The following is a 15,901-nucleotide window of genomic DNA, read 5'->3' on the forward strand; positions in this document are numbered from 1 at the left end:
TAGGAAATGAGGGGTGAGCTGTAAGGGGTTTAGATTACTGAGGACTTCATGGAGCAGAACCATCATACTGACCCTTGACATTTTACTTCTGGCCTTGTATGAGAAAGTAATTTCTCTCTTATTTAAGTCACAGTTATTTTAGGACACACCCAAAATCAAACATAATCCTACCTCAAACATCACAAAAACTATCTAGTTCCTGGAAACTTAGAGCTAAAATGAATTACTGCTGCATCGTTTAAAAGAATCAAAACAATAGAAAGTGTATGCAATGATAACCAAAGGTCTTTATTTTCTATATTTAATTTCTTACAATCATTTTGGAAAAATAGTTGTTTCTCCAAAAGTGCTTTCACTGAAGAAAGCTGATATGACCTAAGCATTATTTGAGAGATTATGGAAAAAATATTTATCACTGAAAAACAAATGTTCCTTTCAGTTTACATGTTACACATACTTAACACAAGCATAAAGGAAAAGTCCAGTGTCAGAAGTAGAGGCCATTCTCCTTAACTGAAACATTCGATCAGAAGAGAGTTTTTGGCAATAAGAGATCCAAAATTGAGAGATGTAAAAATCTCATTCAAAATGAATGCTGCCTAAGAATGCGGAAACCCACAACATTTTCTGAAAATCTTTTTTGAAGAATGTCTCTTTGTTTTTGGTATTCTCTTAGACACTCTGAAGTTTATTTAACACAGCATCCTATCTGCTCGACATTCAAATTTAGATGTGCTGATTATCTGCTCCACTCTTTTGAATAGTTAAGTATGTCCTATAAATAAACACATCAATTTTGCTCTATTACTACCCTTCCAAAAAGCCTCATATAATTGGAAGTAACTTAGTATTTACTTATCATTAAATATATTTTTGTTTGAAAGGATACACAGCATATGAAATCACAGGATTCTCATGAGTTAAAGACAAATTTTAGAACTCACAAATAATATTTACAATGTAAACATCACAGTTATTACATCTAAGTAAAATAAATCACAACATTCACAACACAACATATTTTATTTGGTTTTGATATTGAAGTTGTTTTCTTGAATTACTTATGTAGAACTCAAAATAGGATGACTTTGCTTATCGTTTTCCTTCAAGAATTCTGAAAAAGAAAGAAATGGTGATTTAAGCATAAAAACATTTTTATTTACAGCCTCTTACTTTCATTTACTTCTCCACTCATTTGATAAATATTTGTCCTTGCCCCTCATCAGCAGCTTTTGAGAGGGGATCACGTTTTGGGATATCAAGAGGGAATCTTCCAAAGGACTTATTGTTGGAAAGGAAGCCAGAATGTGAAAGGGTTCTCTAATTAGTCATAAATAATTACCCATTTGTACTTTTCACAACTGGTTGACCAACAAAACTTCCTGTTAAAAGAATTTGTCCAATGTCACCCATTCAAAAAAGCAAAGAATGGAGGATGGAAACTCATAAAAAGACAGAGTAATTAATCCTCCTTTATATTGTAGTGCCTATTGTATTTCTTAATTTATTAGAAAAGCCTTATTTTTATAAACATTTTTTCGAGAAGCTATATGTAACTTGCTTTCTTTTTTGAGCCTCTGAGGAATTTGTTTCTCTGAAATGTCTATGCATGGTGAGGAATAGGCACATATAGCACCCCTGACCATGTATCTCTCTTACAGGTATCTCTCATGTGACAGTAGCAGAGTTGAGCAGGTGTTACAGAAACCATAGGATCCACAAAACCAAAAGTATTTATTTGGAGTCCTTTAGAGAAATTTTTGACAACCTGATATAGTGATGCTATAAAATTTCTTTAAAGGCTTACCAAGCATTATAAAAATATTTTATGAGCTAATGTAAACAGTAATGTAACTCAGGAAAGAAATATGCCTTGTGTCCATGTTCACATAAAAACAATTTTGCTAACAACCTTATCACTTAACAAAGGATAAAATCTATTCGTGTTTTCTCTACTCAAAAAATATTTTACAGTGAATATTATTAGAGTCGTTGTACCTACACTCACTTCATAGGTTAAATAAGCTATATTTGACTTTCACTGCATGAAGTTTACTATGTTTTAAGAAACACAGTGAGAGCCAGTCTGTCTTGGTATTTTCACAATAATGAGCCACGCTGCAATTTTATGTTATTTCCTTATACTTAAATTAAATGAGACGCTAACAGTCGATCATGGGACTAGACCTTAAATTAATAGAAGCAGCATGGCTTGACTATCAAAGAGAAAGCCAGTTTTTCTCATTAGTGTGAGTCAGCCTCCTTTTTTCATATCTCATCAGAAGGATAGGAATGAGTCTGTGTAAGCTAGGAGATACCAAACTGTTTACTCATTGTGAGCTTTCTCTTTCATGCTAGCAGAACACTGCATGAATAGTTTCAAGCTGTTTACTAAGCTGGGGTCCACTTCAGGTAGAAGTGTCCTTCTTAGATGAGATCTCACTGAGAGAACTCTAAGATGTTTTTTACCAAGTGACTCTTAGCTACTTAAATAGTTAGATGATTGCTGCTAGAATATAATAACACACAGTGATACTCACCACTGGGAAGCTGTCAGCAGCTTTGCTCCAAAGAACTTTTTCATCATTTTTCTATCTCTTCGAGAAAGTTAGGAGATTCTCCCTCACTGCTGCAGACCAGAAAGAGAGAATCGTGCATGTTAAGGCTCTTGGATGAGAAAGCTTCTAAAGGAGAGGTGATGTGTGACCCAGGTTGTTCTAGGTGCTCTGTAAAGTGCACTAGGAGCTAAACAATTCTCCCTCAGGTGAGTCATTACCTATGAATGGTTCTTCAATCTTCAAGTGTCTAAAAGTTTTCTTACAGAATTATAATCTGGTGGGCAAAAAGAGTCATCTTGCCTGATTTCACCCAAACAGAATTGTCCTTCATATTCACCATCTAAACAAAAATAATTGGAATAAAAAGAGAGAGTACCACATGTCCTATATATTGTGCTCCGATATTTACACACCACGGAGAGACATAGGTTTTACTGAATCTGAGAAGACAAAATAATTCATGGTTTAATCCGGTAAAATGCAGATATTAAATATGCAGGTAAAGGGAATTCCATGTGGTACCAAATTGCTAGTTGACTGCCCTTTACACGTTTTAAAAATCAGCACTTTTGATAAAACCTGTTCCCAGACTCAGACTAGATGTCTCTACAGTCATCATTTTTAACCCTGGAAGCACAGTAGAATCAACTGGGGAACTCTTAAAAAATACCAAGGTCTAGAGCTGCATCCCTAGAACCACTAATTTCCTGGCACTTGGTCTTGGGTTAGGCTCAGACATCAGTATTTTTAAAATTCTCCAGGGTAGTCTAATGTTAGCCAAGGTTGAGAATTACTGCTTCAGAGCTAGAGAGAGAGAGACATCTCCATATGCAGCTTCTATTTTGAAAGTCATTTACAATTTATCATTTTAGCAAGTTCTCTGTTTCTTTACCTCCGCTTTCCATTTAGAATTGAGTTCAAGTATTTCTTTACAGCCATTTGTTTTCGAAGGCGGGTATAGTTGTCAGTGAAGACTGCATCTGAGTGGCGTTTGATTGGTCCCTGGTCTTCTGAGATGCTATTGCTAAGAAACGAGAGAATAAGGAAACCAAATAATTTTAACAAGAAATGATAAAGGTACCAAAGGTCTGAATTTCTTGGAGTCAGATAAAAAGGAATTCCAACACCCAACTCATTTTCTATCACAAAAAGACTGAAAGAAAAATGCATCTAAGCCTAAGGATAGGGGAGCAAGGAATAATCCAACATACTTTGGCCTTTACTGGGAGTGCCTTTAGACACATTCTGTCCTAACTGAGCAAATAATTTATCAAAAAAAAAAAAAGTGGGGAATACTTGAAGTTGTGTCCTGCCATTGGAAGGAAAAGTTCTTTAAAAAAACAAATGCTTCTTTATGAAGCTATGCCACTCTGAGTAGTACCTTCTACATATTCACTTATTGGCCATTTAAAGACAGAATCTTCCAATGTTTGCTTTGAGCAGGAAGTAAAACACAAACACTAAGGTTAACCTTAAAATTTGCTTCAGTTTGTACTATGTCTTATTTATTTTTTACTGTGTCTAGTTCAGTTTGTTTGCAGATTTATAAATGATTATTATTTAAGAAAAACAAGTGTATCTGGAGCCAATGAGTATGATATTACCAGGAAAACTTCTTTTCTTAATCCATGGGCCTGGTATATTTTATTGAAGAATATAAATTATTTGATAACTAAATTAAACATTATCAAGAGTTATCCATTTCGAATAAAGTAAGTAAGTTGTTTACAGTAAAAATATAATTGTCAAATTTAATAATCATAACATGTTTTTAAAAAATAATAAATTCTCTTTACCTAATTCGTTTTCCAATAAGGGACTCAAGGTACTTTTTGGCAGAAAGTTGACTTAAGAGTCTACTATAGTCACTGGTGAAAACTCCATCAGCATGTCTGACATTTCTGAAACAAGGAAGAAAGGATAGTCATTATTTTGTAAATAGTTTGCTAAAATATTATTTTGGCTCATTAGATATAAAAGAAACATCAGCTTATTTGAAAGCTCCTCATGTAAACTTAAATCCAAAAGGAGGTTTTCTAACAACCCAATAAACAATATAATCTATCGACTTATTCTAATGACTTATATCTATATTTCCAGCCCAACAGTTTGAAAAATTAAAGAAATTAGCTTTTTTAGAAGCATATCTCAATATTAAAATAATATTCTCTGGTAGAACCTATAAAACTAATTCCCTTCTAAGAAATACTGGTGGGAAAATATATTTAGTTTCTATTTATTTATGGTGCTTTATTTCTTCTATTCTGAATAAAGATATATGCAAAGGGAAATTATCCTGATTTTAGCAAAAAATCCTCTTATGCCTTTTGCTATTTCTTCTGCCAAAATATTTGGAAACAAAATCTCTTAAGATAGAAAGGATCATAGAGCCTATCAAGCAAATTTTCCATCCAAATGAGAAATGGTTTTTGCTTTGTCTTTTGTATAGAGTTACCCTGTCTACACGGGAATGCTGCTCTGGACAAATGGTTCCGTGAAATGCATAGCTTTTATTATTAGACACCTTTTCTTTACATAGAGGTGAAACTCTTGAATGCTATAAATGCTATAGTTTTACAAGAATAGGCACATCTTCTGCTGTGAAAAATTTATGCAACAGAATATAAGTGGATGAGTTGCTCAGCCTGGCCTGTTACAACCTCTCTACATGAAAATCATGTACAGCAGCAAGAGCTTCAATAAATCAGGCTGAATGAAGCCATGACACATGGAAACTTGTAATGCTATGCTATGAGAGTAGCTTCATGGTGACACAAAAACAAAATATTTAGATTTCAAAAAAGCATTTTCTAAAATAAAATACAATAAAAATGAACTCACCTGGATACATCATAATAAGGTGTGTCATTTTCAGCTAATGCATTTTGTAAAATGTCAGTGTCTGCTTTTAATGAAATTTGATCAGGTTCATTTGCTCCTTCAAAAGGTATTCTGTCACCCACCCTGTTAGGAGAAAATACTGTAAAGTATAATACATTCCTTTCTCGGAAGCTAGTGCCTATGGTTTTACAAACATTTGAAATAAGTTATTCAAAATCTTAGGATATATCACCCATTCACAATATATGGATAGCATAATTGATTTAATGGCTTCTATGGTTTACGAGAGTATAAATAGTGGAAGTTTTGTTTATCCCATAAAATACATGCCATACAACTTTTACAGGCTTTATGTACCAGAAGAGCTGCTTAGTTCAGTCTTTCAGAGCATGAAGCAAAGTACACTTCCTTGGCAATAGCTTCACTTTGCAAAGTTCACAGGTAGAAAGATTTTATACAAAATAGAAACTTTGGAAAATTTTTTATATTCAATATGAAAATTGGGAGCAATTCATGTATTTGTTGATGGTCAGTATTACTTGTCTCAACATCTCTCAAGAGTTGAGTATTAACTATTTTTCTTTCTCTAAGTCCCTAAACTTTGCTTCAAAGATTCACCTTGGTGTGATGTATTTCTATGTATTGACCAAGTCCAAAGACTTTCTCTATCTCTGAATAGTTACTCAAATTCAATGAATTTTGTCGAGCTTTTTTGTTTCAAATCTTATGTAGTAACACAATTTTAATAAGGGATATGCAATACTTTACTGGAAGACTAAGCATAGACATGCCTATACATGGAATATGACCATACTTGTGTATGCATGCACATTTTGAACACCAGCACACTGTTAAAATTATGTGTGTGCATATTTTCACTGTTGGGGTAAACTTCTAAAGAGTGTGTCACCTGCTGGGCACTTGTGTATTTTTTGGTGAGGCAGCAGCTGGCAGACAGTAGCAAGCAGCCCTCTTTGAGGATGAAGCCTAGCAATCAATGCAAACTTTGGCATTCTTGAGATCATTCATCTCTTGTGATATAACCATTCAGATAGACTCATTCTATTTAATTATCAAAGCAACATATGATCTGGCTTTAAACAGATTTCACAGAGAACCACTAACAGCTAAGAGATTATTTACTCTATCGAGCATAAGCCTACCTTGAACAAAGAATTAGGAATAAGAAAATAAGCAAAGAAGTGATTATTTGTCCTTAGATATAGTAGTCCCTGTAAACTGGAAGGAAACTAATGTAGTTTCCATTTACTGTTTCCTTCCTTAGCATAAATTTATTTCAGATAAAGCTTTAAAGATGAGTTGTATTATACTGTATGAACTTGAAATATGAAACACAACATAGAGAGCAGTAAAACTAAGGAATTATGATAAAAACCAAGTCCCTTAAAATTCATTCATTGGGGGAGGGTGTCTCAGTAGGTCAATTATCCCACAATTTTTAATATTGACAAATTGATTCTGCCTAGTCTGTCCAACATGATTTTATGCATATTCCACTAATCAACTACTCATCTTATGATTATTTGCTGACTGATCTTGAAAATGAACTAAAATGAGGTAGGCAACTAGACACCTGTTTTTCCAACAGAAACTAAACTGAACTGAGATGACAATGGAGAATAGCTCATTACGCATCTAAAACTGGTTTTGAATGAAAGGAAAGTCAAACCCTCCTTCTGCCTTGCTCGGAAGTGTGATCCACCCTACCCATAAAACTAGTCATTGACACTGTCTCTCTGGCCCTGAGAGTGAATTCCAAGACTCAGAATAATCATGTTGACCTGAAGTTGAAAAAACTTGCTTAACATGTCAACCAACAGATTTAAATAACTAATACATAATTTTTTTAATTGAGCTGTCCAAAATAACACATAGGAAATTCCCATTTACATGGAGAAGGAATGTTCAACTGTCTGAATTGAAAGAGAACCTACCTTAGAGCAGATGGTGCTCCAAAAAGAGGCCATGCCAAGGTCTGCGAGAAAAGCACGCTGAAAAGTGTCAGGAACACGAGGAGCTGGGGCTTGCTTCTCGTTTCCATCTCTGTACCTCAAAAGGGAGAGAATCACATCAGCTTTTCCAACCACAGATGTTCCAGCAAGGTAATTCTGAGTGTCTAGCAGTAACATCTTAAGGCTCTTGCAGAGTTTAGAAAAAGTAATTTTCATCAGAAAGAGTTAAACTGCAATATGATTACTTTTTAAATCAAAAAGGTTTTTGTGTGTGTGAATGGTGTTTGAATAAAAATTAGGATCTTTTTCAACTGCTGCCTCTCACTAGGCACAAGCATATATTGAATGCAATACTTTTATAGTACTGGAAGTAACTATAGGGACAATTTTCTTATAACAGAGTTGTAACATCCATGTTTAGTATTTTTTCTAACTAAGGAAACAACTTCAAGAAACTAAAGTTTCTTCTTTCACTCTAAGTTTTTAGTATCTGATTAATATAAAACTGGAGCGTCATCTATTTAATAATGTATGTATATATGTATATACATATCCTTATAAAATTATTTTGTATATACATTTTTTCTTCTTTCAATTGTAGATGTTACAATTAACATGGAGCTTAATCTCCTTAAAGAGTTTGGTTTTGAACAAACTAACTCAATTAGTAGTGAAAATTAATACCAAAAAAATCATTGAACCACATATTACCACTGAAATAATTTTTGCCATAAAAGGAAAAATATATTAAATACAAAGCCTGTATGTTTTTACATCTAATACACTTACACATTTCATTTCTAAATGGTTTCTAAATAGAAATTTAGGAGTTTGATGTCTGTTTCTTGTGCTGTCTGTAAAACTCACAGCACTTAAATTTAAAGAGGAAAATAAATGCTTTTTAAGTTCACATAACTAACATATGAAATAGAAAGAACAGCACTAAAAAACAAGTTGAAACTTCCAAAACAAATGTACCCACTCAACCTTCAGTCAAAAATTTATATACAAGCCAAAAAAAACCAAAACAAAACCCTACTTTAACACATTATTTTTAAAGGGGCATTGAGTAAAAGAAAAAGCAGGGTAAAGCATTTTCCGACTAAAGAATTCAGAAAACCCATTCATATGTGGGAAGTTGAGGCATTTCTATACTTACCAGGTGACTTAGAAACCTGTATTTTTGTTGTTGTAAAGGAGGAACACTGTAAAATTCTTTTTCAAGAGAAAGAAAAACTCAGTATATCCTGAGAAAAGTTCCAGAGGCAGGGGGAGAAAAAAAAGAAGAAAGGTAAAGTTTTCACTTACCTTGTTGAGTAGTGTTCCTTGGGAGCTTTCTGTTCCAAGGAGAATATTAGAGCTGTCTCAGGTGCTGAAGTCCCGTGAGGCCGACAAAGTCTCCACCGGTGCTCTTGCCCTTAGAGCTGAACCAGAACTTGGTACTGGCCGAGGGTTGGCTACTGTTGCCAGCAACTGCTTTTCACTCTACCCTGACCAGCATTTCAAAGCCCATCATTTTATAGGGCTTAGGCGTAGGGCTGAGCAATCACAAAGCTCTCTGAAAGACGTCACAGTAGTACTCTCATGGGATGAATAGGACTTGAAGTTCTTATTAAATTGTCATTATGCCTGATTTTTATAAATTTATAGTGAGTAACTTCAAGATGTAAGCTATAAAGAGGAAATTTACTTTTCTTTAAACAAAAAAAGGTACCAAGCTTAATGTGAAATATTTTAATCTCTAATGAGTAGCAATGAAATAAAAGACTGATTAGTGTTATGGCCAAGGCCACTGGAATTCCTTCAGAAAATAAGAATTTTATGTGCAGGAACAGATGCAGAAAGCAACAAATACTTAGGCTCATATGCTTACAGACATATTATAATTCTCCTTTATTATAAGGCATCAATTGCCCTAAAGCCTTTTTATTTTTATACTATTCATGTAGATCCTGACTTAATCTTTCTTGAGATCTATCCTAATTTTAAAAGCATCCAGAAATAATTTTCCATATTCTTTCTATTACTACTTTTTCTTTATATTGAAACAAGTCCCTGGATAAATTTTCAAAAAGCCTCTAAGATACTGTAATATACACACTGTTGCTTAGAATAGTAGCAGTACTGCTGTTTCACATTAGCATAAAAATGTCATAATTCCTAATGCATTTTCACATACATGACCTCAAATGATCCAAAAAAAAAAAATTATCATACTGGATAGTCCCAAAGGTTCATTTTTTTCTTTATTTTTGAACATTAAATTCATCAGTTTTTTAAAGTCTTGCACTGTGTGAAATTATATATATCCCTGAACACACACCACACATATACCAGCTTTTAACATTTCCAGCTCAGTCACTTGACAGGTGATTACAAAGAACTAGTTGGCAAGCATTTATGGAGTACTTTGATAAACACTTATTTCTATTTGTGGGTTTTTAATTCAAAGTAGCCTAGCATCAGAGTTTAAGGTAAAAATGCAGCTACCTGAACAACTTCATGGACAACAAAGTAAAATGTTACCCTCCCTTTTGTTTAAAAAGAAAAAATGGCCAGGGTGTGTATTCTTTTATATTTTTCTTTGTAAGTCCCTCAAGGGGTAACAGCTCTAAAGCCCCCTTTCTTTCTTCTGCTTTAATATTTCAGTATCTATTTCCTTCATTCAAAGTCAGACTGATCCAGCAAAAGAATATCCTGCTTTGCTTAATCATATTTTCTAATCCAGTTACAAGAAAAATTCAATGAATTAAATTTCAAAACGTCTGGAAATTTGTTTCCCAGTTGACAGCTCTGACTTAAGCCAGAGTTCCTGTGGCTTAATTCCAGGAAATCTTTTTTTACCTGATAATTACAAACTAGAGGTTGAAATCATTCTCATATGGAATTTTTTTTATCCTTAGTTCTTCATCACCTAATTCCCAGTGAAGCAATTTTATCTGAGAACAGCAACAGCAAAATAAGTTGATTGAGAGTCACAGGGAACCCAGTGCTGAAGGTAAGCAGAAAAATCTAAAAGAAAAAAGACATGAAGTTGATTATTATTTGGTCTAAGCAAGTACTTAACATTCACACAGAGTAACTATAGTAGGTTTTCCAATGGTGAAGACAGTTTCTCCCATTATAATAATAAAACACAAAAATAAAGAGAAATAATTCAAACTTATTACCTCTGAATAAAAATAAACTAAATCAAAGAACTGCGTTTTTTCCTATGAATTTAAATTAGAAATCAAAACTGAATTTCAAAATGGGATCATAGCACCATCTTCAGGTTGAAAAGCCTTAATTCAGAAATTTTTAAAAAAATGTGTTTCTTCTCTTTTCTTTCAAGGAAATGGATGTAAACCAGAGGCTCTTTATCCAGATAAATTATGGAATCTTCCAGAGAAAGAAACATGTTAAAAACTACTATAGCTGAGTTTATTCTGAATACTTTGTTACTATAAAACTCAGTAAATACAAAAATACAAATGTGAATTTACTGTTTAAATCTGCTTTTTCCCCTACTTTGGCATATCTTTCCATAATGTTCCCACATCTCTAGCAGAACTTATTTCCTACCTTAAGCCTTCTCATTAAAATGATATTTATAAAAAGAAGAACCAGTTGTTCATACAACTAGAGCAGATCTCCAAGACCCTTCTTTTACAAGTAAGTAAACTGATGTCCAGAGAGTTTAAGTAATTTTCAGGTGGTAGTTACAAATAGGGGATGAAACCTAGGTCTTCTGATCTTGATTAAGCTTTCTTTCCATGAAGGACCGGTGGTTTTCTGTACCTGTTGTTACCACTATTACTGATGCTAACAGGTCAGATAAGGAAAAAAAAAAAAAAAAACCTCATAAAAACATTGGCATCTTTTTCTCCTTTTTTCACCAACTGGACCAAAGGCAGAGAAAGTAAATTCACATTCTAAACTAAAACATACTGAATGTAGGAAAATCAGATGGAAGGGGTTTTCAGGCTCAGAAAATAGGCAGAAAGCCAGAGTCACCCTTTTTTCCTTAGTGAAAAGAGCTAATAGAGGGTCCTTATTAAAGATGATAAGCTAAAGCTGTGCTCTTCTGCTTCTTGATGTGACAGCTTTGCCTGCCTAACTCAGCCAAACTCACACTCAGCCCTGAGACCTGTCCACTATTTGCCAGGGTCATCCTGAGGGTCTACATGAGAGTTTTGCAAACCACTGGCTGTGAGCCGCATCTGGCTCAACTTTCTGGGTTTTGTCACTCAAGCTAGGAATGATGTTTACATTTTTAAAAGGTTGAAAAATGTTAATAGAAGGAGAATACTTTGTTTGCAAGTTATATGAAATGTAAAATTTCAGGGCTCATAAATGAAGTTTTATTGGACCATGAAAATGCTTACTACATATGTATTGTCTTTGGCTGCTTTTGTGCTACAATGGCCAAGCTGAGTAGTTGTGACAGAGACCGTAGAGCCTGCAAAAACTAAAATGTTTACTATTTGGTCCTTCACAGAAAAGAAGGGCCACAGAAAAGCTGTAGATATCTGGTCTAGAGCTTCCCATTTAGGAAGATATTTAAGAAGTCATGTTTACCTTAATATTCTTAAGTCTTTAGTTTTCAACAACTTGTATTAGGACATATATATGTGTGTATATATATTTATGTGTATATATATATATATATACACACATATACTTTTAATATATACTATGTATAATATCCATGTATGTATATACATATGTGTAATATACATAATGTATACATATATCTAAAACACCCCTTCATTGTAGCATTGTTCATAATAGCCAAGATATGGAAACAACCTAAGTGTCCATAGATGGATGAATGAATAAATAAGATGTAGTACATACATACACAGTGGAATACTACTCAGCCATACAAAAGAATGAAATCCTTTTTTGAAATGAAATTCATTTGTGACAACATGGATGAAACTTGAAGATATCATGCGAACTGAAATAAGTCAGATGGAGAAAGACAAACACTGTATGATTTCACTCATATGTGGAATTTAAAAAAAATGAAACTCATAAACAAAATAACACAAAAACAGACTCATAGATCCAGAGATCAGGTTAGTAGTTGCCAGAGGGTAAGGGGGTTGGGAGGGTAGGTGAAACGGGTGAAGGGGGTCAACTGTATGGTAATAGATGGTAACTAGACCTGTGCTGGTGATCACTTTGTAGTGTACCCAGTAGTTGAATTATAATGCTGTACACCTGTAACTTATATCATAAAATACATAAACGTATTAAAGATTTGAGAACAAATTTCATCTACTTCACAATGTCATGATCATACATATGCCCCTCCCTCTACCATACACACATTCCATGTAACCAGCCTTTAACTCAGTGACCACCCCCCCCCCGCCTTGACTTAGAGATCAGAATATATGAGTCCACAAAGAGAGGAGGTGTTACCAGTGGAGGGAATGGGAAACAATGATGTCTAACCCCTGGCTCTTGACTTTAAGAACTCTGAAGTCTATATGTTAGAATGAAAGATTTGGGAAGAATATTTACTGAGTGAGTTCGCACAGTCTCTGCACCACAATACCCATTCTCCCCAGACCAGGAAAGAGCCTCTGAGATGGGGAAGAGAAGAAATGATTAGAGATGGAGAGGCAACCTTCTGCCCCTTGTTGGTAGTAGTAGGTTTATGGTAGGAGTGAAGGGATGCATGACAGAACCCTGCCCTATTAAGCTTGGGGACTAAGTAGTAGAGGCTAACTTGGCTTCATTTCTCATCTGATTGCCACCGCAAACAACGGAGAAACACTCCGCAATGGTAGAGGAAGCAGATAGACCTGTATGACAAAGAAAGTCCCCCACTTCCTGCTTGGGAAGACCCTAAGTGCCTTCCAGGTGGTAAAAAGTGGAAAGGGCCTACCAATCTTTAACCAAGGGCCAGACCATACCCAGAGACCAGAGGGGACCGCACATCTCAGTGGACAACAGCAAGGCACAGAGCATCCCCCAAGGACCCAGAGGCAGCCTCCTGGAATCTCATGTTGTTATGTACACATGCTCACAAACTTAGATGCTACTGTGAGGAAAAAGAGGGAGAGAGCAAATCCTGAACTGACAGAATGTTAAATCTTAAAATTACTGTGTTTACCCAGAAATGACTAAGAATACATTTTCTGTGGACTGGGGGAATAAAATAGAAGTTAAGTTAGAGAAAACATTTTAGAGCTAAAGTTTTTGCACATGATGCTGTGTGGCCTGTGAATATTTGTAGTTGCTATTACTCTAAGAATGATCTTGAGTTTGTCTTATCATGCTTTGACTAGGAGAAGACTGCACAGGGCCCTTTATCCTACTTAGTATCAACATTAACTTTATTTATTTATTTATTTATTTATTTTTAATTAATTAATTAATTTATTTATTTTTGGCTGCGTTGGGTCTATGTTGCTGGGCGCGGGCTTTCTCTAGTTGCGGCGAGCGGGGGCTACTCTTCATTGCAGTGCGCAGGCTTCTCATTGCGGTGGCCTCTCTTGTTGCAGAGCATGGGCTCTAGGCACACGGGCTTCAGTAGTTGTGGCACGCAGGCTCCGTAGTTGTGGTGCACAGGCTTTGTTGCTCCACGGCATGTGGGATCTTCCCAGACCAGGGCTCGAACCCGCGTCCCCTGCATTGGCAGGCAGATTCTTAACCACTGAGCCACCAGGGAAGTCCAACATTAACTTTAAAAAGACTATGATTGCCTTGGCTAGGACTTCCAAAACTATGTTGAATAATAGTGGCGAAAGTGGACATCTTTGTCTTGTTCCTGATCTTCGAGGAAATGCTTTCAGTTTTTCACCATTAAGAATGATGTTTGCTGTGGGTTTGTCATATATGGCCTTTATTATGTTGAGGTAGGTTCCCTCTACACCCACTTTCTGGAGGGTTTTTATCATAAATGGGTGTTGAATTTTGTCAAAAGCTTTTTCTGCATCTCTTGAGATGATCATATGGTTTTTATTCTTCAACTTGTTAATATGGTGTATCACATTGATTGAAGATGTGATACATATATACAATGAAATATTACTCAGCCATAAAAAGGAATGAAATCGAGTCATATGTAGAGATGTGGATGGACCTAGAGACTGTCAAACAGAGTGAAGTAAGCCAGAAAGAGAAAAGCAAATATTGTATATTAATGCATATATGTGGAATCTAGAAAAATGGTACAGATGGGGGTGGGATGAATTGGGAGATTGGGATTGACATATATACACCACTAGGTATAAAATAGATAACTAATGAGGACCTGCTGTATAGCACGGGGAACTCTACTCAGTGCTCTGTGGTGACCTAAATAGGAAGGAAATCCAAAAAGGAGGGGATATGTGTGTACATATGGCTGGTTCACTTCACTGTGCAGCAGGAGCTAGCGCAACATTGTAAAGCAACTGTACCCCAATAAAAATAAATAAATAAAATAAAAAATAAAAAGACTATGAGACAGAAGCCTGGCAATGTTGAGACCCATCCTGGAGTAATGAGCCCTTCCCTCGGGTCTTCCTCCAACCCCTTGTCCTTCAGTCGTTCTGGCTGGTCCCCAGCTTTGACATCTGGTTCCCTTTCTAGGCTTCCCCAGCCCACTTCTTGGCCTTCAGGCTCTCAGTCTGTTTCTTTCATTTTGCCTCAGTCCTATATGACCCCCTGGGAAGCCTGAGTTTTGACTGCTCTCAGGACAGATCTGATCCCACAGATTACAAACCCAGGTACCCCCCTCTGCTGAATATTCTCCAGTTGTTGCTTTGGATCTGCTCTCTGCTCCTCTCCACTCTGCTTTTTTGTGCCCTTGAAGGTAGACCTCCAGATTCATCCATGGTCTGTGGTCCTCTGGTCTCTGGTTGGGTTTAGCCAAAGTGAGTCACTGGTAGGAAACTAAAGGGACCAAAGATTAGAAGAAAAAATGTTCTGAATATTTATTCTCCATAGGCCATGGTTTGGAAGAGACTACATTCCTCCCCCAAGACCCAGAATATGTACGGTGGCCCCTCTCCTGCAGCCCTAGAGATGCTGAAAGCTTAGGTGCTGAGGTTATTGCATGAGTCCTTTGCCACCTCATTGGTTCTCAACATATTTATTAAACTCTCCTCAATCCTTACTAAACTCTCCTATATCTTTATTAAACTCTGCTCAATTAACGTCTGGAGAGAGCTATGTGTGTCCTGCCCAGACCATACCTCATACATTCCCACTCCCAAACCCAACCTCACACTTCTAAGAATAACTGGAGACATTTAATTTTAGGATTCAATAGCTTTAGAAGGCATGCTCTTTTTTTTTTTAATTTATGTATTTTATTTTTTTATTTTTGGCTGTGTTGGGTCTTCGTTTCTGTGCGAGGGCTTTCTCCAGTTGTGGCAAGCGGGGGCCACTCTTCATCACGGTGCGCGAGCCTCTCACTGTCGCGGCCTCTCTTGTTGCGAAGCACAGGCTCCAGACGCGCAGGCTCAGCAGTTGTGGCGCACGGGCCTAGTTGTTCCGCGGCATGTGGGATCTTCCCAGACCAGGGCTCGAACCCGTGTCCCCTGC

At 36.0% G+C, this 15,901-nt stretch overlaps 1 protein-coding gene across 1 annotated transcript; it reads right to left on the bottom strand.

The window, feature by feature from the left end:
• Positions 1-267: 267 nt before the first annotated feature.
• On the bottom strand, positions 268-8,856 carry LOC118905320 (vasoactive intestinal peptide). The gene is made up of 7 exons (XM_036871941.1): positions 8,681-8,856; positions 7,355-7,469; positions 5,400-5,522; positions 4,355-4,459; positions 3,451-3,582; positions 2,541-2,629; positions 268-1,114 (listed from the first exon to the last, which is right to left on the bottom strand). The coding sequence occupies exons 2-6, from the start codon at positions 7,459-7,461 to the stop codon at positions 2,584-2,586; spliced, it is 513 nt and encodes a 170-aa protein (XP_036727836.1). The 5' UTR covers positions 7,462-7,469; positions 8,681-8,856; the 3' UTR covers positions 268-1,114; positions 2,541-2,583.
• Positions 8,857-15,901: the final 7,045 nt, after the last annotated feature.

Source organism: Balaenoptera musculus, chromosome 12 (genome assembly GCF_009873245.2).
Source record: "Balaenoptera musculus isolate JJ_BM4_2016_0621 chromosome 12, mBalMus1.pri.v3, whole genome shotgun sequence".
Classification (NCBI taxonomy): Eukaryota; Metazoa; Chordata; class Mammalia; order Artiodactyla; family Balaenopteridae; genus Balaenoptera; species Balaenoptera musculus.